The following is a 24,713-nucleotide window of genomic DNA, read 5'->3' as shown; positions in this document are numbered from 1 at the left end:
GTCGCAGGGACACTGTTCTCGAGAGCCCAGAACCACAGCCTCATTTCTTCTCTACACAGAGGTAAGGACCCCACACCACCTCGCTTGTTGAGATAGCAAATGGCCACAGTGTTGTACATCAGGATCAGCACGCTCCTGTTTCACACAGGAGAGGAAAGCGACCAGGGTCAGCCTGGTCACCCTCAGCTCCAGCACCTTGATGTGTTCCTGAGACTTCACGGTAGACCACAGTCCGGTCCGACAAGTGAGTACCCCAACCAGTCAGAGATGCGCCTATGACCACAGTCACCTGGGGCCAAGGTTGGCGAAACTGCAATCATTAGCAAGCCACTGAAGCAATCTCATGTGCAGGCTCGCCGCCTCTGGCCCCTCTAGGATGCAGGAGGCCATGAGGCTCAGGAAGGCCGAGGCTGGGACTTGTTCCTGGGATTGGAGGACATTGACCATGGGAAAGATGTTTGCCACTAAATCCTCATGCGAGAAGGCCCTGCCCAGGCGAATGTCCAAGATCACACCGATAAACAGGAGGGACTTTGAGCCTGAGATTTTTTGAAGTTCAGGGAAAAGCCCTGGCTGTGCAATAGCCTGGATTTTCGGAGCAGATGCGTCAACACTAGATCTGGGGAGCAAGCTTGGAGGAGACAGTCATTCAAGTAGGGAAAGTCATGAATGCCCTCCCCTCTTGAGGAGAGCCGCCACCACTGCTCACAGCTTGGTGAAAACCCTGGTAGCCTAAGAAAGACCGAACGGCAGGGCCTTCTACTGGTAGTGATGTTGGCCCATCACAAACCCCAGCTGCTTCCTGTGCTTTTGATGAATCGGCAGGTGGAAGTAGGCACCCTGATGGTCCAGTGATACAAACCAGTCCTGTCGATCTAGGGCTTGTAGGATCTGGGCCAGTGTAACCATCTTGAACTTGTCCATGCACAGTAACAGTTCAGCAGGTACAGATCCAGAATGGGACCAATCCTGCATCCTCCTACGGCATCAGAAAATAAGTGGAGTACCCCCCACTCTTCTTCGTTCTGAGTGCAGTACCAGTTCGGTTGCGCTTTTCGACAGAAGCTGATGGACTTCCTCCAGGAGGATGGGTCCAGAGACAAGGGGGTGGCTTGGGGCTGTGGCTGGAGGTCGCTGGAGGAATTGGAGGCAATAACCTGGTTTGATGACCTGTAAAACAGCGTCAGCAGTGGTTCAGGTCCACTTTGGGCTGTACAGGGAAATTCTCCCCCCCCACCAGCGATGAGTGGCATAGCCCACCACTGATAGCGCTCTTGTGCGTGGCGGGGACAGTGGCTGCGGCCACACCACCTCTCTGGGCTCCTCTTCCAGGGGCAGACTGACCACGGTCCTTCTGGGTAAAAGTGGGGAAGGGGTGAAAACACCTCTCACAGAGGATGGCTGTGCATAGCGCTGTTGTACTGGCAGCCCCAAGCACTTAGCAGTAGCCTTGGGCGACTGGACCTTCTGGAGGGTGTCATTCGCCTTAGCACAAAAAAAGATTCTGGCTGTCAAAAGGCATGTCCAAAAGTCTGGTCTGGATGTCAGTCGCTAACCCCGACTTCCTTAGCCAAGAGTGGCATCTGACCACAGTGCTTGTGGCTATAGACCTGCCCACAGAGTCTGCTGTGTCCACTCCTGATCGCAGCAATTGGTGTGCCACCTCCTTGCCATCCGAGACCAAGGACAGTAAACTGTGCCTGAGTTCACGCTCCAGAATGTACTCAGCTTCATTGGCCACCGCTGTCCAAAGGCCAAAAGAGAATTTCATCATGGAGCAAGATCCATTCATGGCTCACAGGCAAGACCACCTGACACAAAAACCTCCTTGCCCCATGCATCAAACCTCTTACTCTCCCCCGGTCTGGTGGAAGGGACTGGAAGGCAGAAGTCTTCTGGCAAGCCCCAAGGGCCTGAACCACTAAGCTCTCCGGTGAAGCATGGGAGGAGAGTAAGGCCGGGCCCGAAAGAGCTTGACAGTGCTTCCTCACCAGATCCCTGTCAACTACTGAACAGAGGCAGCTTTCTTCCACATTTGCAGTACAGGGGCCGTCACAGCCACATTGAAGAGCATGTGTTCAGTCTCTTGGGGGCATTGTCCAGAAAGTCACAAAGTTCATACTGAACCTTTGACCTGGATAGAGCAGACAGCCCCAGTATACTGGCCACCTTGGCCATCAATCACTGGAATGCGGCCTGAGGCTTTCCCGGGGTAGGAGCTGGCAAAATGTCAATCTACGAGGAGGTGTTGCAGCCGCTGGTGACCTGCTGGTCCACTGCTAGTGCCAGTGCATCCTCACCTTCCCCAGAATAACCCTGGTAAATCCCTCACTTCCCTAGAATCCAGAGGTTCTAGTACAAAGAGAACCTGGTTGATGGCCTGGTCATAGATGGTATACCTTTTTGACATGAAGGCGGCCATAGTTAGTGAGACGCATTCCCGCAGAGACCACAACAATCACATTGAGGACGCCGGCAGTGCCGAAGTCTCAGTGCCCAGAGGGGGACCTGTTGGCGCAGAGGGACTTCAGTCCCTTTCTGGTCCAGGCTGAGCCCTTAAGCATTTGGGAGTGGTCCTCAGCAGGTACTCAGCTGGTCGCAATTGACACAGTGGGACACGTCAGCACCGCAGCCTGATGCAGTTTGATCGAGGCGTGAGCCAGGAAAGCCTTGCTCAGGTAAAGCAGATACGGCAGGAGCTGCAGAGCTGTGACTCGTAGTGGCGTAATCTTCTGGGTCCTGCACCACACTGAGAAGCGTTTCCACTTGTGGCTGTAGCATGACAACATAGAGGAAACTATGGCCTCGGCCAGGATCTTCTTGCATTCCAGCAGCAGAAAACTCTAAAGCTGCAGGGGCCAGGTGGTGAGGCTCAGCGATGCTGGGTCGTGATGCAGTATCGGCCCTTTTTTTCTGGAGAGAAGATTGGGAGGTGGAGCCAGCCAGATGGACAGAGCCACTGACAGATGGAGCAGGTCCGGGAACCAGATCTGCCGGGGCCACACCAGAGCGATAAGTATCATCCTGCAATGACATTGTCCGAGTGTGTTGATAACACATAGTATGAGAGGGATTGGAGGGAAGGCATACAGGAAGAGCCCCTCCGACGGGAAAGAGAAGGTATCTCCTCGGCTGAGGCAACTTGCTGATGAACTTCTGGCACTCTGGGTTGGCCCCACTCGCTGAAGAGAAAGGACACTTAATCCTGATGAAGCACCCACTCATCGCATGATCGCAGCTCCCTGCTGAGCGAGTCTGCAATGGTGTTTTGGTGCCTGCCAGGTGAAATGGGACGAGGTACATGTCCTGAAGAATGGCCCAGTGCCACAGGGGCTGAGACTCAAGGGAGAGCACCAGGGAGCATGCCCCACTCTGCTTCCGGATGTGGCACATAGTGGTGGTGTTGTCAGTGAAGATCCTCACCACCTTCCCCTGTAGTTGAGGCAGGAATTATTTGAGGGCCCACAAAACTGCCCAGAGTTCCAGGAAATTAATGTGAAGGTCCTTTTCCTCCAGGATCAAGAGGCCTTGTGCGACTTTCCGGTATGGGCCCACCATCCTTCCAGAGAGGCATCCGTGGTGACCATGGCCTGGTACGGTGAAATCTGAAAAGGAGTCCCTTGTGTCAGATGTGGGTGCACACCCCGCCATCGTAGAGCTTGTCGAAACTCCAGGTTGAGGGCGATCGATCTTGTCCATCCACAAGCCTGTGACTTGCAGCCACTGCACATCCTGGAACTCCTGAAGAGGCCTCATCTGGAGCCTGTAGAATTGAACGAGGTGGCGGCAGGAGTGCATCATGCCTAACAGCGACTTGACGGTCCGTACGGTTGTGGATTGAGCGGAAGATGGGTGCTGGACCTTCCCCAGGATGGCCGTTACCCTCTCCTCCGAGGGGATAACCAGGCATACAACCGTGTTGAGATAGGCGCCCATGAACAGAGCATTCTGTGGTGGAGAATCTGAGCTCTGTGAGAAGACTAATTGTCTAAACAGTGTGCTGTATTGCCAGTGCCAGTCATCCAAATAAGGGTAGACATGGATGCCCTCGAGGCGTAGATGCTCTGCCACTAGAGCCAAGCACTTCGTGAACACCCTTGGCGCGGACTTCAGGAAAAAGGGCAGGGCCTTGAACTGGTAGTGCTATCCCTGGACCAAAAACCGCAGGAACCTTCGATGTTTTGGATGAATGGGAAGGTGAAAGTAGGCATCCTCCAGGTTCAAGGCCACCAGGAAATCCCCCCCTCCTCCTCCAGCTGCTCGAGCATGTGCTGCAATGCACTTTTGGGATTTCAAATACTTGTTGAGGCGTCTTAAGTCTAGAATTGACCGCCACCTTCTTGACTTTTTCCATACCAGAAAGTATCTGCAGTACCTGCCTGAACACCGGACGGCGCTGGGGGATGGGTTCTAACGCTTCCTTAACCTGGACTGAACCTCCTGCAGCAGTTGGGCCATATGTAGTTCGTGACACGCCACATGAGGAATGAAAGGGAACCTGTGTTGGAATTCCAAGGCGTGCACATGATGAAGAACATCCAGCACCCATTTGTCCGTGGTGATGGTCTTCCTCTTGTCAACAAAGCTTGCTAGCTTGCCTCCTAGTTGGGTGTGAAAGTGGAGGCCCTGGTCCAGGATAAGGCCTGCTTGGGCATCTGTGTCCTGGCCTGCAGGCAACAACAACGCTGGACTCTGCTGCCATAGGCATGTGAACGGCCCCTGTAAGATTCCTGGGCCATGGAATGGGAAGGTTGATGATAGGGGGTGTTATACCCCTTGGAGGACCTGCCTTATTTCCCCCTTTAGGAGGAAAGGATGACCTTCTTGGCTGTAATGTCCACAGAGAGCGCACCATATGTGTATCTGTCTTAATCGTCTGGAGAGACGCGTCCACAGTCTTGACAAACAGATTATCCCCATCAAAGGGCATGTCCGCCACCTTGGACCATCAAGATGGAGACAGAACGTGTCCCCGAACTGGGTCCTGCGGCAACACCAGCATGGTGCTTAGCCTTCTTTTGGACCCCTAGGGAAAGGGTGTCCACAAAGGACCTCAACCTCTTCTCAGAGGGAGCACACTCATGGGACCGGGCGGTCATGGATGAGGCCTGACCATGCCCGAAAGGCTGAGTCAGAGGCCTTCCCCAACTTGAGCCACGCCATTAACACGCTGTAACAATCCTTTTTCATCTTCCTCGAAAAAACACAGCCAATCTTGAATCCTTCATCATGGTCTGGATGAAGGCAATACAAGCACTTGAGGTGCCGAGCCTTGGACATTTCGCAGTCCACATTTCACGCATTTCTTGAAGAGACTCCTCTTCTCTTCGGACATCACAGAAGGTGCGAAATAGGCCAAACCCTGGACCTCCGACTTGAAGAATTGGTGATGAAGCAGATCTTTGCCGACAACGGATCCTCGCTGCCGGTAGTCGATTAACGATCGACAGAAAAGCAATCGGAGAAAAACGAACAAATGTATCCAAAAAATTGCAAATAATCAACGAGCAAGATGAGGACTCCGAACACTGAAACATGAGGTAAAAATATGAAGATGGCCACCAGGGGTGGATCTTAGGGAGACAACGGTCAATGGATGGGGGCAGTATGACCCAAAGGACAGTGATTGGTTTAGAGGAGAAATGCAGTTTTCAGGCTAAAGAAAAACTGCTTTTCTTTTTACAGAGGATTTCCAGCCTGACGACGGGTATATTCATGAGCATGTGAATCCATGCTAGAACCCATGTGCTGGGAGGAACATCTAGTCGAAAAAAACGTTACAGTTGGTAAGTAACTTGTTCTTCAAATGGATTGTGTCCACCCAGGAATTCCTCATCATATGATAGACTCCCATAGCAGTGGTAATTTTGGAGGTGAGAGTACTAGTTCTTGTTCTCATGGACGGAATGACGTACCGCCTTGGCAAATAACCCCTCATTGGAGGAAGAGGCATCTAAGCAATAATGCATGATGAAGGTATGCATTGATGGCCATGTTGCATCTGAACAAATATCTGCTGCAGGGACTCCCCTCTTCAGAGCCGCAGAAGTAACCATCCCTCAAGTGGAATGGGCTTACAGCCGATCCAGTGGGTCTTTTCCCAACAATCTGTAGCACTCAATTATAGCCAGAATGATCCAGCGGGATATAGTTTGTTTTGTCGCCGCTAATCCTAATTTATGACCTGTATAACCCACAAAAAGTTTGTCATCTTGGTCATCTTTTGGGGTCCGGTCTGTGTAGTCCCTCCTCTTCTTTACCCAAATGAGGAGGAGGATAGAATGTTGGTAATATGATTTTTTTGTGACAAATGGAAGTCAGAAACTACTTTTGGTAAGAAAGATGTTTTAACTTTAAGAACCACTTTGTCCATGTAAAAAGTAGTATATGGAGGTTTACAAGAAAGAGCCTGTAGTTCACTAACCAGGCTGATGTTAAGGCCACAAGAAGGACAGTCTTCAATGTTCGAAGCCTCAAGGGACAGCAGTGCAGAGGCTCAAAAGGTATACAAGTTAGAAACTTAAGTACTAGATTTAAATCCCAAGTTGGGACATGAAAGGGGACTGGAGGGTATACATTAGTAAGCCCTTTCAGTAATTGAATGATTAATGGAATTTTGAAGTAAGAAACCTCTTCCGAGGAGCGCTTGAAAATGGACAGCGCAGCCAGGTATCCTTTAATTGTTCAGACCTGGAGCCCCAGATTGGCTACATGCAATAGGAAAGAGCACCATTGGGGGTGCCACATTGAAAATGGTCCACATCCTTGTCTTTGCACCAGTTACTGAACTTGTTCCAACAACACCGGTACAAAGATTTTGTTGCTGGCCTTCTGGCCGAAAGCAAAATCTCCAGATCCCAATCCTTGTATCTCAACCTCTCAGAAACCATGCGTGAAGGTTGGGAGTATTGACCTCTGAATGGAGAACCCGACCTTCCTCTTGCGAGAGAAGATCCTCTCTTTGCGGAAGACGTATTGGAGGGCAGATGGACATGTCCAGAAGGTCCGGGTACCACATCCTCCTGGCCCAATCCGGGGCCATTAGGATCATGGTTTTCCTAAACTTTCTCAACCTCCCGATTACTTGAGGTATCACGGGGACTGGAGGAAACGCGTACAGAAGTGGAAACTTCCAGTCCACCACGAACACGTCTCCTAGAGCTCCTCTCGGAGGAAATTCCCTTGAGCAGTACTGTTCGCAATTCCGGTTTACCGTGGTCGCGAACAGATCCACTTGAGGGGTTCCCCAAAGGGCGAAGATCTCTAGAAGGGCTTCCTGAGCTAGCTCCCACTCATCGGAGACTGTGTTCTGCCTGCTCAGAGCGTCTGCCGCTGTGTTCTGCTCTCCGGCTAGGTGAACTACTGATAGAGAGATTCCTTCTCGTATTGCCCAGAACCAGAGCTGCATTGCCTCTCTGCACAGTGGTAGTGACCCTACGCCTCCCATCTTGTTGAGATAGTACATGGCCACTGTGTTGTCCGTCATTATCAGGACATTCTTTACCTGTACAGAGGGCAGAAAGGCCTTCAGCGCTAGTCTGATTGCCCTCAGCTCCAATAGGTTGACATGTAGTTTGGACTCCGATGGAGACCAACGACCGCTGATTGTCAGATCGTTGGTGTGGGCTCCCCACCCCGTGAGTGAGGCATCCATTGCTACTGTTATCTCCGGCCATTGTTGGCAAAAATATTCTCCCTCGAGGATGTTGTCGTTGCAAGCCCATCATAGTAGATCCTGAGCAACTGCGTTCGGGACTTGCAGAAGATCCGACATACTGCCCGAGAACTGGGACCACTTAGTTCTGAGGGCCCATTGAACGGATCTCATTCTCATTCTGGCCTCTGGCACCTGAAAAATGCAGGATGCCATGAGGCTGAGCAACCTCAGAAAATTGAAGGCCGGCAGATGCTGGGCATTCTGGAACTTTGCTACCATCTGCAGAATGTGGAGAGCTCTCACCTCAGGAGGCGAGGCTTTGCCTGAGGAAGTATCCAAAACTGCTCCGATAAACTGGAGCTTTTGGGATGGTATCATGCGAGACTTCTTGAATTTGAGGGAGAAGCCCAGTTTGTGTTGGAAGTGACAGGTGATCGACAGATGTTCCTGAGCTTGTTCGGGAGAACGCGCTCTGATCAACCAATCATCCAGGTAGGGGTAGACATGAATCCCCACCCCTCTCCTGAGACTCGCTGCCACAACCACCATCAGTTTGGTGAAAACCCCCAGGGCGGAGGTCAGCCCGAATGGCAGAACTCTAAACTGAAAGTGAGAACCGCAAACCTCAGGTACTTTCTGTGCTTGGGATGGATTGGCACATGAAAGTAAGCACCCTGAAGGTCCAATGATACCAACCAGTCTTGGAGTTGGAGAGCCTGAAGGATCTGAGAAAGGGGTACCATCTTGAACTTGTCCTTCCTGAGGAACTTGTTCAAGTTTCTTAAGTCCAAGATGGTTCTCAATCCTCAGTCCTTCATTGGTAAGAGAAAGTAGGGGAATACCAACCCTTGTTCCTCTCCGCTACAGGTACCTGTTCTATTGCACCTTTCTCTAGCAGGGTTAAGATCTCCTGCAACAGGAGCAGATCTGGAATTTTGACAGAGCTGGTTCCCGTTGGATGGTCCCGAGGCCTTTTTAGGAAGGGACCCAGTAACCGTGAGCTACTGTCTCCAGTCCCCAAGCATCTGACGTAATGCCCCGCCATTCTTTCAGATACTGAGAGATTCTGCCTCCCACCAGGGTTGTGTGTGATAAGGCCTCAAAGTGATTTGGAGGCGGCTGCAGGAGCAGCTGAGGGCAAAGATGCCATTCCTGAGGCTAGTTTTGCAATTTTTCCTCATCCACCACGAGCGACATTTCTCTTCTCTCTTTGAATGGCCTGTCCCTCTACCAAAAAAGGAGTACTACCGAAAAGAACGACCTCTCCAGGAAGATGAGCCTGAATAAGGTTTCTGAGGCTGTTGCATGGAGGCACCAAGAGATTTAGCTGCTGCTTTTGAGGTCTGTAGTTTTTCTAAGCTTTCATCAGCTTTACTACCAAACAGCCTCAAGCCATCAAAAGGCATGCTGAGAAGTCTGGCTTGCACATCTGGTGCAAACCCCCGACTTCCTCAACCACGCAAATATGCGTAGCACTGTGCTTGCAGCCATGGATCTGCTGATACTATCAACAGTATCCAGTCCAGACTGAAGGCATTCCCCCATTGCCTCCTTTCCGTCTTTGACAATATTCAGGAAGCCTTCCCTTTCCTCGCCTTCCAGAATATGTTCAGCCGCCGCCGAAATGCAGTCTCACAGGGTATGGGTGAATCTTGCCAGGGTACAGGTGACATTAGTTGACTTGAGAGCCATGCTCCCCGAAGTAAAAACCTTACGGGCCTAAGCATCCACCTTCTTATCCTCCCTATCCGGGGGGATAGATGGATATGCTTTCTGTCTTGAGGAAGTTGCAGCCTGAATAACCAGACTTTCTGGAGTGGGATGTCTGCTTAAATAATCAGGATCAGAACTATACGTTCTATAATTCTTAGGAAAATTACTGTTGACTGCAGCAATAGTATCAGGAACTTCCCATTTCTTTTCTACCGTTCTTTGAAGTGCCCTATGGAAGGGGAGGACTGGATCTTTCTGGGGGCCCTGGTCAAGTATGTCAGTCATTTCATTCTGATCAAAAGTGTGTGAGGCTCCACCCCAGCCCATGTATTCCACCACTCTATTCGTTAAACTCCTGTATCCTGAATCTGCATGTTCTGCAGGGTCAGGTTTTGCAAACTCCAGCTCAGGTGATGTATCAATGCCACTAGCAGAGTGAAGGGTGTCACTCAGGTCCCTCATTTTCGATTCTGGATCAATTAATTTGTCAGGGAACTCTCTACTACCACATTGTATTCCAAAAGGAGAAACCTTCTCTTGTTCAGAGCCACTTTCTTCAAAAATAGAAGACAGACTTAAAGTCTGACTTAAGTAAAGGAGTAAATCTCCTTTCCTGTTCATGAGTTTGGGTCTAAGGAATCGATGGCGTTGACGGAGTCATTGAGGATTCAACGACTTGTTTTTTATACAGTGTCGGGGAAACTCTCGATTCTCGAGGAACCTTCGACGATTTGACGTCGACTTGAGTCTTACGAGTTTCACCCATACTACTGGGTTTTATCATAGTAGTTCCTGACTTCTCTGTGTCGTCTGACAGAGCGATCGCGGTCTGGCTCTTTTGAGGCTTCTTTGAGGGGGTCGAGGCCGCATTCTCAAAGACCTCCATCGTCTTGCTTCTAAATTCTTCCCATTTTCTTGGGGAATCCGACTTAGTCGAGCATCGTACCAATTCGGTAGATGTATCGGAGGATGAGGAGGGAGATCTATGTCTCCTTTTAACCTTTTTTGAACGGGACGATGAAGAGGGTCCCGATGTACTACGAGATCGAGATCTCTTAGAATGTTTTTACGATGATCCGATTCTTTCGAATCGCTCGACTTCTTATCTCTTTTTAATGAGGCCTTCGAGGAGGCCTTAGAAGCTTCCCGCCCCACCGCCAGTTTACCTTTCCTCGCATGGCCTTCTACGTCATCGACTGACAGGTGCCACAGTCGCCGGTTCGATGGTCTGAACCTAGGCAACAAAGACAAACGCAGTGAGGATCTGTAATCGACATCTTCGATCTGCAGTCGATACATTTTTTTAACCCCGTCTTGGGAGTAGAAGGGGTGGAAGAAGACGACATTTTCCATAGAAAATTTCGAAGCGTGCCGTTCTCAAGAGCGAAGCAATCAGAAAAACGGAACTGAACCCAACGGGCGCAGCACAAGCTACTTATACTGATGGTGACATCGACTCAGTAGAGAGCCTGTCGAGGGACATCAACGCCACGACCTCGTGGACAGCGGCCTCTGCCGAGAATGTTTTTTCCGAAGCAGCATAGCTGGCAGGATATGAATATCATAAGATGAGGAATACGTGGGAGGACACAATCCATTCGAAGGAAAGGTACTCCTACAAGTCAAACAAAGGTGCAGAATGGCATGCTGTGACTTGAAAAGCAAGTCACATTTTATCCGGCAATAAAAGGGGCAAGGATGGAGAAGTCATTGAATCACTCTACAATCTCCTAATCAGGCCACACTTTAGATACATAATAGCATCATACAGACAAACGGGTCTGTGAATTAGGACCAATTCAAAGAAACGATACATAATTACTTAAAGGGATGGAAATGTTATGAGCGGTCCCCCACTTGAGACTGTTCCTCTCAAAGTGAGGTGATGGTACACACTAGGACTGTAATATTGTTTAACCACACAACAGTGAGAACTAGGTCGGCAACTTTAACAGAAAACATTGTTCAGAATTTAAACAGTTCTGCTGTGGAAGAGTCTTCATGAAGTTATCCTTTTTGCACTCAATAATTACTCTGGATAATTTCTCAGGTGAACCGCTGGGTGGGGACTATGTTTTTGCCAACATTGTGTTAAAAGCATGGTCCAGTCCTCATATTCAGATTTTATTTAAATCATGTTAAATTTGGTCTATAGGAAGGTTTGGATCCCCGTGGAATATGACGACAAAAAGGCCATTAAACTCAGCAGTTTACATTCACATACTTTTTTTTTATCATTCTGAATACTGTATAACAGTGCTTCCCATTTCACAAATGTCCTCACAGTTGGTGTGAAAGATTCTCAAAGTGAGACACGCTGCAAACCAAACCTGCCTAAACCCCACACCAGATTAATCATAATGCCCATGCTCCCCTGGTCACCACTTTACTTAATCTGTCTTTCACACACAGTTCGTTGCAACTGGCAAAGCGCACCTGCTATACTTACTTTCATGCCAAGCTGTCACTACTCACTATCATAGCTAGGATGGTCTAGTCACAAGAACTCCAACTTGCCCAATTTTTGCCACATTGAGCCTGCAAATTTAATTGCCATGCCTATCCTTTGCTATTCAGTGGAATACACAGCCTCTCCCCCTTCACCATAATGTCTGTTATGAACTCCTCACTGCCATGCCCACACTACTTTACTCCCCATTACAGTGTGCCTGCTTTATGGACCATTGCGTAAGCCTGCATTACTCACTAACATCCATGCTGCCTTACCCACCATCATGTTTAGCATGTCCTTTTCATAGCCATACCCAGTTTACCCTAGTTGGCAATGTGCCCAGCCTGCCCTACCATACAACCTAGCTAGCCTGATGCATGATCAGGCACAGTATGCCCTACTGATTGCGATGCGTGCCTTATTTACTGCTATGCACAGTCTGACTTTCTCTCTCCTGCCAAGATGCCCACACTCACCATCATGCCCAGCCTGCACTACCTCTCCCCACGGTGTTAAGACCCTACTTACTGTCATGCCAAGTGTGCCCAGTGCTTTTTGCCTCATGGCCATTGCCATGCGCTTCTTCTCAGATCGTGTCTCCTTCCGTGCAGCATCGATTTTCTTGTTCACATCAGGATGCTCTCGCAGCACTTCAAGAAGGTTCTCAGCTAGGGTTCCAATGCCTTCATCACTCGACACCTGCTCCAGTTTGTGCAAATTTGTGATGGAATCTGTACCGATGAGTATCTAAAGAAAGCAACGAAAAACGGTATTTTAGCTCATGAAGATTTAATGTAACCCTTTCAAAGAGGACACACTACTCCCAAGAAATTCAACACTTTGGGGATTTAGTTCAAAGTGAAACCACCTCCCGGTACTGTACATAGTAACGTCATGCAGTGCTTAGTGCAAGGGTAAGAGCAACAATGCTACCTTCCGCATTCAAAGAGGGCAGCTGCACTGATTCACAAAACATTTGTGTGGGCCTGCTTGTGCATGCATTTCATTTGAAATGAATTGCTCTGGCTGCAGATTGTGCCATGAATATGTAATCTAACAGGCAGTACCACAGTTTCTAATGCCTACTCTTTTGTGTAGTTTCTTCTCAAAACTATTCACAGAACTTTTATGGGAGATGATTTCAAATATCCAAAGCAGGGAATAAGAGGTGTCCGAGATAGCAGACAATGGTTCATGATGCCCGGCAAGTCACTCACGGGACGATACAGCGCAGAAGGCATAACTCGCTCTATGCATTAACTTTAGTAGATCCTTCATTTAATGAAACATTCCAACCAACACTTGCTCTGGTAAGATTGTGAGTCTCGCATGTTTGAAGAAGGAAGAGAAGAAACAATTAAAGCAACTTATCAGCTACATAGAATTAGTTACTTACCTGTAAATCCTGTTCTCAAGCTTGAGTCTTACACAGATACACATGCTCATTCCCCGTCGTCAGGCTGGGAATCCTTGGTAAAAATTAAAGCAGTTTTGCTTTAAAGCTAAAACTGCTCCTCGCTCACGAATAGGACTATGGAGCAGTACAAATACACAACCACGGGAGGTGGCAAGGCTCACAGAAGCAATATATTTTACGCCTGGAACAGACTCACTGAATGCAAGCAGGTCCAAAGCACTGCTTGGCCGACTAGGGACACTTCCCTGGAATCCCAGTCGACACAGTAGAATCTTGTGAAGGTGTGAGTAGACCTCCACATAGAAGCCCTGCAGATACCAAGCAGGGCAACACCAGAGAGAAATGCTGTAGTCGCTGCAATGGCGCTGGTGGAATGGGCTCTCGGCTGACCTGGTAGCGGTCTAGTGGCTAGACGATGGAAATGCATAACACAGCCAGAGAGCCACCTGGAGATGGAAGCCTTATACAGGGCCTTCCCATGTCCCATCGGTCCAAACCTGACTAAAAGCTGAGAAGTGTTTTGCAACATGGAACATCAAGGCTGTACAAAGTCCATCGAATGCAAAGATCTTTCAGCAGGTGAAGAAGGGTTTGCAAAGGCTACTGGTAGAACCAAAGGTTTGTTTGGATGGAAGTCCAACGGACCTTTGGCATTAAGGATGGATGGACACACTGAACCACCTTAGCAGGACAGGAATGACAAATATGGAGGCTTACAGGAGAGATCCTGCGTTTTCCCAACCCGCCAGGCCGAGGTGATTGCCACCAGGAACGCTGTCTTCCACGACAAACTTCAAGGAAGCCCGATGCATAGCTTTATACGCAGGCCCCATCAGTTTTTACAGTACCACATTTAGTTCCCACGCATGGGCAGGAGCCTTCACCAGAGGGAATGTTCTGAAGAGGTCCTTGAGGAACTCCTTAACAAGCCTGTGCGACCACAGGGAGAGCTTGCCAGGAGCCCGGGTGTACCAGGATACGGCAGCAAGATGTACCTTGATGGATGCACAGGCAAGGCCAGACTTGGCAAGCGAAAGCAGGTAAGGAAGAAGCTGCGGCACTGTTACGCCCAGCAGAGCAATCTTCTGTGACTGGCACTGCACTGTAAAGCGCTTCCACTTGTGTTTGTAGCAGGCTAGTGTAGAGGATGCTCTGGCCAGTTGTGAAGGCAGTGAGTAGTGTTCAAACTATAAGGCTGCAGGAGCCAGGCCGCGAGGTTCAGGAGACGCTGGGGCGTGGTGCAGGATTGACCCGCCTTCTATTGAGAACAGGTCTGGAAGGGGAATGCAATATGATGGCTGGGGCCACCGACAGATGGAGAAGGTCTGGGTACCAGATCAGCTTGGACCACCCCGGTGCAATGAGGATCATCTTGCAGTGGCAACATCTGAGTGTGTTGAACACTCGTAGCAACAGAGAAATTGTTGGGAATGCGTACAGGAAGAGGTCATCCCAAGGGAATGAGAAGGCATCCCCTAGACACTGTGGCGGAGGATACCTGATGGCAAACTTCAGACACTTGTCGCAAAGAGGGCGATTAGAGGGAGACCCCACTCATTTAAGAGACAAGACACCTGTGCTTGCTGGAGCTCCAATTCGTGGCAAGACAGCAGCTTCCTGCTGAGAGTCCGCAATGATATTCTTAACACCTGCCAGGTGAAACAGGACGGGAAACATCCGTTGAGCAATGGCCGAGAGCCATAGATTCTGCGCCTACCGAGAAAGCACAGTACAGCGCGTTCCGCCTTGCTTCTTGATGTAAAACACAGTGGTGGTGTTGTCCGTGTAGACCTGCACCAACTTCCTCTGGAGCCGAGGCTAAAAAGACTTGATAGCCCAGAAAACTGCCTGCAGTTTCAGGACGTTGATGTGCAAATCCTTTTCTTACGGGAGCCAGAGGCCTCTGGCATATGAATGCCCTATGTGGGCTCCCCAACCGTCTAGGGAGGCGTCGGAGTGGCGGAATGCCCGATTGAGGGAGATCTTGTCATTCCACATGCTGGTGACAGGTGACTTGCTGCCCTCTGGGGTCTCACCTGTAGCCTGCAAAGGGGAACCAGGTGGATGCAGATGGACATCATCCCCAGCAGGGACTTGAAATATAGTACTGTTGCAATGGAAGCTGTCGACAGCCGCTGGACGTTTCCCAAGAGGATCTTCACCCGCTCTTCCGAAGGAGCCGCAAGGCACAAGTATGTGTTGAGGTGGGATCCTAGGAATACTCCATTCTGAGATGGCGCTATGCAGGATTTCTGATAAGTTATCGAGAATTCCAGAGAAGTTACAGTGTAGATGGTCTCTGTGGTGTGCTGAAGAGCCAGGGTGTGCGAGTGGGATATGATTAGCCAATCGTCTAGGTAATGATAAACTTAAAAGTTCTTTGCGACGCAGGTGAGCTACGACCAAACCCAGACACGTGGTGAACACTCATGGGCCGACTACAGGCCGAACGGAAGGGCTTTGAACTGGTAACTTCTTCCATGAACGACAAAGTGCAGAAACTTCCAGTGTTTTCAATGAATGGGGATGTGAAAGTAAGCATCCTCTAAGTCGAGGGTCACTAGGAAGTCTACCCCCCCGTTGGTCGAGCACATCCTGAACTTCAGGTACTTGAGGGATTTGTTCAGGCGTTGCAAGTCTAGAATGGGTCTGCACCCTCCTGACTTCTTTCACACTAGAAAGTATTGTACACCCCGAGCCATCGAGGCACCGAGGGACCGGCTCTATTGTCCCTTTGCTTAGCATGGCTTGAATCTACTTTAGCAAACGCGCTACGTGCTGCTCTTGGCTGGCGATGGGAGAAACAAGAGGGCATTTGTCCTGGAATTCCAGAGAGTGGCCCTGTTGAATGATATTGAGCACCCATTTGTCTGTAGAGATGTTGCGCCACGGGTCGACATATTGGGATGACTGGCCTCCCACTGGGTTGAGTAAGTGAGGGCACGAGCCCTAGGCCGGGGCAGACTTACTTTGGCGTCTGTGCTCTGGATGCTGGAGTGCGCCGACGCTGGTTGCCACTTCTATAGGCTTGGGAACATCCCGTTTATATGCCTTCTGGTTGGTTTAAATGGTAGGGCTGGCAACAGGGCGAGGTGAACCCTTTTGAAGGGCCACACCACCTCCCTCCTTTAGAGGAGGGAAAGGACGGTCTCCTCTGCTACAGAGTGCCCAATGAACATGCCATCTGTGTCAGTTTTTATGGCTTGTACTGCCTTGCCAAACAGGTTGTCACCATCTAACAGTGTGTCTACCCCTTTTGTTTCCAAATATGTGCAGATCTTAGTGGTTTTGAGCCAACCTTGGCGGCAGAGGGCCACTACATTAACCATCTGCCTAAAACCTGAGTCAGCGACATATAGTGCGATGGTAATTGCATGATCGCAGCCTACCTTTCCCTCATGGAACAAAGCCAGTGACTCTGTCTTCTTGTATTCAGGGAAGAAGTTGAGAATGGGTCCAAACGTATACCAAAGCTCTCTGTCGTACCTTGAGAGAATGGCTAAGGCGTTGGCGGCCTTGATGGTAGACGCCGCTGTCATGATGATACGCTTCTCAGTCGCATCCAGCTTCTTACCCTCCTGATCAGATTGAACCATTGAAGAGGAAGAAGGATTGGAGGACCTCCTTCTAGCCACAGCATAAACCACGGAGTCAGGTGATGGATGAGATCTGGGGCACTTCGGGCAGTGTCCTGGACCCTGTATTTATTCTCAAAACTATCCCTTTTCGCCGAGGCTGTGCCCAAGGACCACATGACCAACAGGCCATCTTCCCAAATGTCATCCAGAAGGGGAACTGACACAATAGTCCTCTTGGAGGAATCCCACCGCTCGAAAAAGGAAACCTTCCCTTTTCTTCTCCTCAGGGGTGAGGTTGAACAGCTTGGCCACCCATAAAATCATGGAATGGAACAAACCGATCTCGTCTGTCGTAGAATAACTGGAAGGTACCTCTACATGAGGAGGCTTCCCACCTGTGGGAATGTAGTTGTTGACTTTGTCAGTGCCCTGAGTATCCTTGGTCGTGACAGCATCGATATCAGTGTCTGTCTGTGAAACCGTTAACAGCTGAGGGGTAGCCGGGGTTTGATGAGACTCTCAGCCAGGCTCTGGAGGGCTCTTTAATGCAATAGTCCTGGCAGACGCTGCTGGATTTCTGACATCAGCATGTGCAGTCCCTGCAAAATGTCCATCGACATGCCCCTTACCATTGCAGGAGCCACTGCTGGCCCTGAAGTGAAGGGCTATGTGGCCGAGATGGTCAAGCCCTTTGCCTAGGCACTTGCAAAATGGGATCAGGATCCTCTTGGCCGCCCTCCTTGTCTGAGTAAAAAGCCTCTGGCAGGTCTTCATCAGAAGGACTTGAGGAGTGAGTTGCTGCAACTAGGGATGACCCCCTGCGAGGCCCCAAAGGAGAGCGGGTGAAGATTGGCGGAGCTTTGGTGGGTCTAGGGAGACAATCGAGAGCTGGAGGCATCTCTCTCTCCAAATCAGAGCGCCTAGGAAAGGATGCTATCACCGGGGCCTGTGGAGCAGGTAATGGTGCCATAGTCGGCGGGGCCATTGGGCCACTCTGGGGGTGGCAATAGTCTTCGTGGAGATGGTTGCTGTAGTGGACAGGATTGAAGTCGTCGACGATGAGACAACAGACTTGGCTTATGTCTTCGTCGACTGGGACCGTGATGGCGATACATTTGTTGACGGTGGAGCCGCTGAAGGTACGCTGACTGGTTCTGTGTCTCCTATAAGCCAATCACTGTTCTCTGGGTCATACTGCCCCCATCCAAGGACAGTCCTCTCCCTCAGCTCCACTCCTGGTGGCCATCTTCAGATTTGGTAAGCATTTTAACGTGGCAGTATGAACCAAAAAGAGCCACAGAGCGGACGGAAGGCTGGTTTGCATGTCAATCCATGACAGATCCATGCTGGAGAACAATAGTTACAGGTATGCAACTTAAACCTTCTCCAGCATGGAGTCTGGCATGGATTCACATGCTCATGAATAACAATTACACATGAGTACATGTACACAACCACGGGAGGTGGCAAGGCTCAACAGAAGCAAGAACAGACGCACCTCAAGTGAACAGGTTGCATAGCAGCACTTGGCCGACTCTGGACTCCTCCCTGGAATCCCTGTCGACGCAGTAGAACCTCATGAAGGTGTGTGTGGACTCCCACATAGCAACCCTGCAGATGTCGAGCAGGTGCTCACCAGAAAGAAACGCCGTCATTGCTGCGATGGCTCTGGTGGAGTGGGCTCTCGGTCAGCCTGCTAGCGGGCTGCTTGCCAGTCAATGACAGTGCATGATGCAGCCAGAGAGCCGCCGGGAGATGGAAGCCTTTGATGAAGCTTGTCTGTGGTTCACAGGTCCAAAGTTGACGAACAACTGAGAAGTCTTGAGAAAATTCTTTGTACGCGCCACAGAACCTCCATGCACGAGTCACTTGCTGGCGATGATGGATGGGTAACACCAAAGGTTGGTGAGGTGGAATTCTGACGGTACCTTTGGCAAAAAGATGGGGTGTGTGTACGCAGTACTACATTTGAAGCGTGGAACGACAAGTAAGGCTGCTTACACGACAAGCCCTGGATCTCCCCGACCCTCCGGGCCGAGGTGATAGCCACGAGGAAAGCAGTCTTCCACAAGAGGAACTTAAGCGGGACAAGATGCATAGGTTCAAAAGGCACTCCCATGAGCTTAGTCATTACTACATTGAGTTCCCAAGACGGTGCTGGAGCCTTCACTGGCGAAAAAGTCCTGTGCGACCATAGGGAGGGTCTACCCGGAGACCTGGTGTCCCCGGATATGGCAGCGAAATGCACCTTGATAGAGGCATGAGCTAAGGAGAGCAAATAGGGTAGAAGCTGAGGGGCCATGACCCGCAAGGGGGTGATCTTCTGAGCCCAGCACCACACAGAGAAACGCTTTAATTTATGGCTGAAGCATTTCAACACTGACATGGCTCTGGTCAGGATCTCCTTACATTCCGTTGGTAAAGCATAACCTCCAAACTCTGGGGCTGCAGGAGCCATGACCTCAGGTTCAGCAGCCCCGGGTCGTGGTGCAGACTCACCCCTCCCTCTCTGGTGAGAAGGTTCAGGAACAGTGGTAGCCTGATGGACGGGGCCACTGCCAGAAGCAGCATGTCCGGATACCATATCTGCCTCGGCCACGTTGGGACAACAAGTATTATCTTGCAGTGGTAACTGTCTGAGTGTGTTGATCACACGTGGCATGAGTGGAAACGGAGGAAAAGCATACATGAACCATCCCTCCCACGGGAATGAGAATGCACCCCCCCATGCTCCTCCGCTGAGGAAGTCTGCTGGCGAACCTCTGGCACTTGGCGCTCGTCGCAGAGAGATCGATCTGGGGTTCGGCCCAACTGTCGAACAGAAGGTCCACCTGGTCCTGGCGAAGCTCCCATTCGTGGCAGGAACGCAACTCCCTGCTGAGCGAGTCCACAATGGTGTTCTTGACGCCTTCCAGGTGAAAAGGGATGAGGAACCTGCTCTGCCTAATGGCCCAGAGCCACAGATCCTGCGCTTCCTTGAAGAGTGCCAGAGAGCGGGGCCGCCCTTGCATCCGGATGTCGATCATGGTGGTGGTGTCGGAAGATACTCATCACCTTGCCCTTCAGTGAGGGCAGAAAAGACTGGAGGGTACAGAATACAGCCCGAAGTTACAGTACGTTGATGTGGAGGCCCTTTTCCTCCGTTAGCCAGAGGCCTCTGGCGTGCAACAGTCTGGTGTGGGCTCCTCATCCTTCTAGAGGGGCATCCCTAGTGACAGTCACCTGGTAAGGCGAAACTTGAAATGGAGTCCCCTGGAGAATATGCCGTCTTACACCCCACCACTGTATCGCCCGACGGAACTCCTCAATGAGGGATATCTTGTCCACAAAGGTCCCTGATACCTGCATTCCCCTCGCATCCAGGAACTCATGAAGAGGTCTCATGTGAAGTCTGCAGAGGCGGAGCGCACCAGCTAGTCGTCCAGATAAGGGTATACGTGGATGCCTAGTAAATGAAGATGCGCCACCTCCGGGGACAGGCACTTTGTAAAGACCCTTGGGGACAACTTCAGGCCGAAAGGCAGAGCCTTGAACTGGTAGTGCTGAACCTGAACCATGAATCGTAGGAACTTGCAGTGTTTCTTGTGAATGAGCTTGTGGAAGTAGGCGTCCTCCAGATCCAACAACAAAATCCCCTTTCTCCAGTGGCCCGAGCACATGCTGCAACTTAACCATTCAGACCTTTTCTGACTAAGTACTTGTTGAGATGACGCAGATCCAGAGTTGGCCTCCAACCCCTTCTCTTCTTTCAAGCCATAAAGTATCTGGAATATATTCCAGAGCCCTGCAGAGACTGGGCAATGGGTTCCATCGCCCCTTTCTGTATCATGGCCCACACCTCTTGCAGAAGCTCTGGTCCGTGTTGTTCTTGCCATGGTATTGTGCGGAATACGAGGACAAATACGGTGGAACTCCAAGGTGTGCCCTTGTCTGAAAGCGTCCAGCACCCATCTGTCCATGGTGATCTTTTTCCACGTGCTGACTAATTTCGCCAGCCAGCATCCCACTGGGGTGAATACGTTGGGACCTTCGGAAATGTTATTGTTTGTTCTATTGACAGTTGAAGCAGGTCGGAAAACCTCAGCCAATACGGGGCCACCAGGATGTCTCGACACCTGTACCTGCGTATCCACTGCAGGGTTCTCCGTATAAGAGGGAACGGGGGGAAGGCGTAGAGAAACTTGTCCGTCCACGGGAAGGAGAACGCTTCCCCCAGAGAGCCTTCTTGTGGCCACCTGCTGGCATACAGCTCGCACTTCTTGTTCCCCTCCGTTGCGAAGAGATCCAGCAGAGGTTGCCACCACTTCTCGAAGACCTTTGATAACTGAACGCGGACTATCTCCCATTCGTGTATTTGGTCCATTTTCCTGCTGAGGGAGTCCGCTTGCTCGTTCCTTACTCCAGGGAGATGATGAGCTACGATGGATATATCGTGCTTCAGAGCCCAATGCCACACTTTGAGCCTCGATGGAAAGGGTTCTGGACGGCGTGCCCCCTTGCTTCCTTAAGTAAAACATTGCTGTTGTGTTGTCTGTCAATATTCTCACTACTGACCCTCTGATGTGTGGTAGGAAAGACTTCAAGGCCCAGCACACTGCCCTCAGCTCCAGAACGTTGATGTGCAGGAGTGACTCCCTTCGGGACCATCGACCTTGCGTTTGGAGAGTGCCCATGTGTGCTCCCCAATCCATCAGGGACGCGTCCGAAACTCCGGCTCGTGTAGGGGTACCCCTCTGGATAGGTTCTGCAAGCTCTGCCACCACTTAAGAGCTCGCAGCTTGTCTGACCAGATCCCTTGGGCCTGCGTCCACCGGTCCGCCAGGAACTCTTGAACTGGTCTCATGAACAGGCGGCAGTTGCTCACTAGAGGAATGCAAGACGCCATAGTGCCCAGAATCGACACATATCTTCTCACTGATACTCTGGTATTGATCCTCCACCGACTTGCCAACCGATTGACTTTGGTGATTCTGTCGACGGATGGCCTCACTAACCCTGACTGGGTCTCGAACTGTGCGCCCAGGAACACTAAGCTTCTCGACTGCGTCAATGAAGATTTCTCTAAGTTTACTGCGAACCCCAGCCGCTGTAAAAGTTGCATGGTGGCCTGCAAACTTGTGCGAGTTGACATAGGGTAGGACCCCCTCACCAACCATTCGAGATACGGGTACACACGATGGCCTTGCCTCCTCAGCCAGGCTGCCACTGGAGCCAAACATTTCGTGAACGTTCTTGGAGAGGATTTTAGCCCAAAAGGAAGCACTGTGAACTGGTAGTGAGCCCGTCCTACCACAAACCTTAGGAACTCTGTCTTCGACGCATTGGTATGTGGAAGTATGCGTCCTGCAGGTCCAGAGACGCGAGAAAATCCCCTTCTTGAATGGACCGGATCACTTCCTGGAGCGTGAGCATCTTGAATTTTAGGCTTTTCAATGTCTTATTGAGATCGCGCTGGTCTAGAATGGGACACCATTTTCCGTTTGGCTTTTTCACCACGAAGTATCGGGAATAAACCCCTTGACCCCTCTGCGATGCTGGAACCAATTCTATAGCTCCTTTTTGTAGCATAAGTGCTACTTCCTGCTGCAACACGCTCAGATGGGGTTGAACTAAAAACGCCGGTGGAATATGCGGAGGGTTGCTTTTGAATTGCAGGGAATGTCCATACCTTACTGTGTCCAACACCCACTGATCCGTTGTCATTTGCTCCCATTCGTTGACGCAGTGCGATACCCTGCCTCCCAGAACGTTCTGACGCCCATCATTGTTGGTCTTTGGTCTGCTTATCTCTTGTCGACGACGAGTAGCCTATTCTCTTCCTGGAGGTCTGGTAGTCCCGGCGTCGTTTTGCCGCCTGAGAAGCACGTCTGTACCCCTGGGAGGAGTACGCTGGCCTATTGAAAGATCTGTCGATCAACGCTGAGAATCTAGAGTTTCCCGATGCTCCCCTAAAGGGACGAAAAGACCGAAAACTGACCACTCTGGAGGGCACCCAAGGAACGCGCCGTGTCACAGTCCTCCTTCATGCTCTTCAGGGCCTCATCCACCTTTTCGCCGAACAGAAGGTCTCCATCAAAAGGCATATCCAGCACCTTGTATTGCACCTCTGGTCTAAAGTTGGTGCATTTAAGCCATGCTTGCCTTCGTAGAACCACCCCGTTGTCGACTTACTTAAAACAAGATTCCGCGAGGTCCACAGCGATGTTTATAGTATGATTTGAGGCCTCCTCACCTTCCCAGACGAGTAACATCGCCACCTTCCTATGCTCTTCCGGAAGATGCTCCAGCATAGGTGCCAGCCGGTGCCACATTTCTCTGTCATATCTGGCTACTATAGCCAGAGAGTTGGCCGCCTTCACTGTGGTTGCTCCTACCGACAACACCTTCTTGCCTAAGGCATCTTTGTCTTCTGTCTTCGTTTTCCTGGGCGGGGGGGGGGGGGATTTCGTGCATTTGTGCTGGGCCCTCGCTTTTCTCGCAGCCGCCACTGACACCACCGAGTCAGGGGTTGGTTGGGAGGACAGACACTTGGGGGTAGATTCTGGGGCCTTCAATTTCTTCTCCAGCCGACCTTTTATTGGGGGATCCGAGAAAGGGTGACGCATCGTCTGTAAACCCTCCTGCCACCATGATCCAGGATGGGTACTGAGAACACCAACCTCCTCCTCTTTCCCATGTGGTCGAAAAGAAAACAGTCCTTTTTCTCTTCCTCCTGGGCCAATGCGAATTCTGTACACGCTTTGCTCATCATGGCGTGAAATGACCCAATGTCGTCCGGGGGAAGACGGCTGAGCTGGGCTCCTTGGGGCTTCTAATTCAGCCTCTGACTCCCAGGTTGGATCCCTGGAGGGGGATAATGAAACATCCAATAGGGTCCTTCTGTCCGAGTCCGAATCTAGTAGTTCTCCCTCCTCCTGACGTGCACCTGCGAGGTCCTCACTTGCTGGTACTGTCGTAGGCACCGTCAGAGTTGGCCGACGGGACAGGCCCGGTTCATCGATGGTCGACTTGGCCAAAGTTGCTTGAGGTAGTCTTTCGTTCAATGTTTTCAATAGGGTCTGTAACATTGATAGAAGCTCCAGCGATAAGATAGACTGCGGATTAAGAAGAGGGGTAGACACTGGAATGCTGGTTCCTCCGGAGAGAGGCTTGCTAATTCCTCGTAACCCGAGTTCTGCAGGGCCAGCTACCCTCTCACACTCCTCATCCCCCGAGGACACCGACAAGGCCGCCTCTTGCTGCAGCAAGGCCTCCGGTAAAACCGGGTTGAATACTTCTGGTCGCCAGGCCTCCTGCGGAATCTCCGTCGACGAGGCTAAAGCCGGCCCCGTCGTCGTCACCACCTGCGGCCCAAGAATAGACGAGACCAACTGTGTCAATGGTAGAGAAGGGGTCGATGACTGTCCTGCCGTCGACGACGGTGGCGGTCGCGTAGGTCTCAGAGGCGTTCCCGCCTTTTCTGAACTTGACCTACGTTTCTCCGATTCTCGACTCGAGGCTTATCTATGGTGATCGCCTGAGGAGGATTTCGACCTTTCTTTTCTGTCCTTCTTCGACAAAGATGATGATGATGAGGTTTTCGACGATGACTCCTTTGTGGAATGGCTTCCTGACGACCCTTTCTCCGCCGGCCGTGATTTCTTCACCAGGGTTTCCGCCGATGTCGAGCGGCGCGGGGCCCCTGAGGATTTTGATGCTGAGGCCCCTCCGAAGGTGGGTATGCCCCCGCTCCATCGCTCAACCATGCCACTAGCCGCCGACTTCGGTCTTTAAGAGTCTTTTGGGAGAAGCCTTTACATATGTCGCACTTGTCTGCTGAATGGTGAGGGTGTAGACAATACATGCAATCCATATGTCCGTCCCCCTCAAACTTTAACCCGCACGGGCGGAACAGAG

At 50.8% G+C, this 24,713-nt stretch overlaps 1 protein-coding gene across 6 annotated transcripts in view; it reads right to left on the bottom strand.

Annotated features, from left to right (window-relative positions):
- Positions 1–24,713, bottom strand: part of UBR4 (ubiquitin protein ligase E3 component n-recognin 4) — a 2,945,062-nt gene that overhangs the window by 154,785 nt on the left and 2,765,564 nt on the right. For all 6 annotated transcript variants that reach the window (XM_069611069.1, XM_069611071.1, XM_069611072.1 and 3 more), the window contains one exon: positions 12,351–12,569. In XM_069611069.1, coding sequence (XP_069467170.1) covers positions 12,351–12,569 — 219 coding nt within the window. The remainder of the gene's footprint in view (positions 1–12,350; positions 12,570–24,713) is intronic.

Source organism: Ambystoma mexicanum, chromosome 8, assembly GCF_040938575.1.
Source record: "Ambystoma mexicanum isolate Mex_15411 chromosome 8, UKY_AmexF1_1, whole genome shotgun sequence".
NCBI lineage: Eukaryota > Metazoa > Chordata > Amphibia > Caudata > Ambystomatidae > Ambystoma > Ambystoma mexicanum.
Note: the sequence above shows the minus strand (reverse complement) of the source record. Positions and strands in the feature narration are given on the sequence as shown.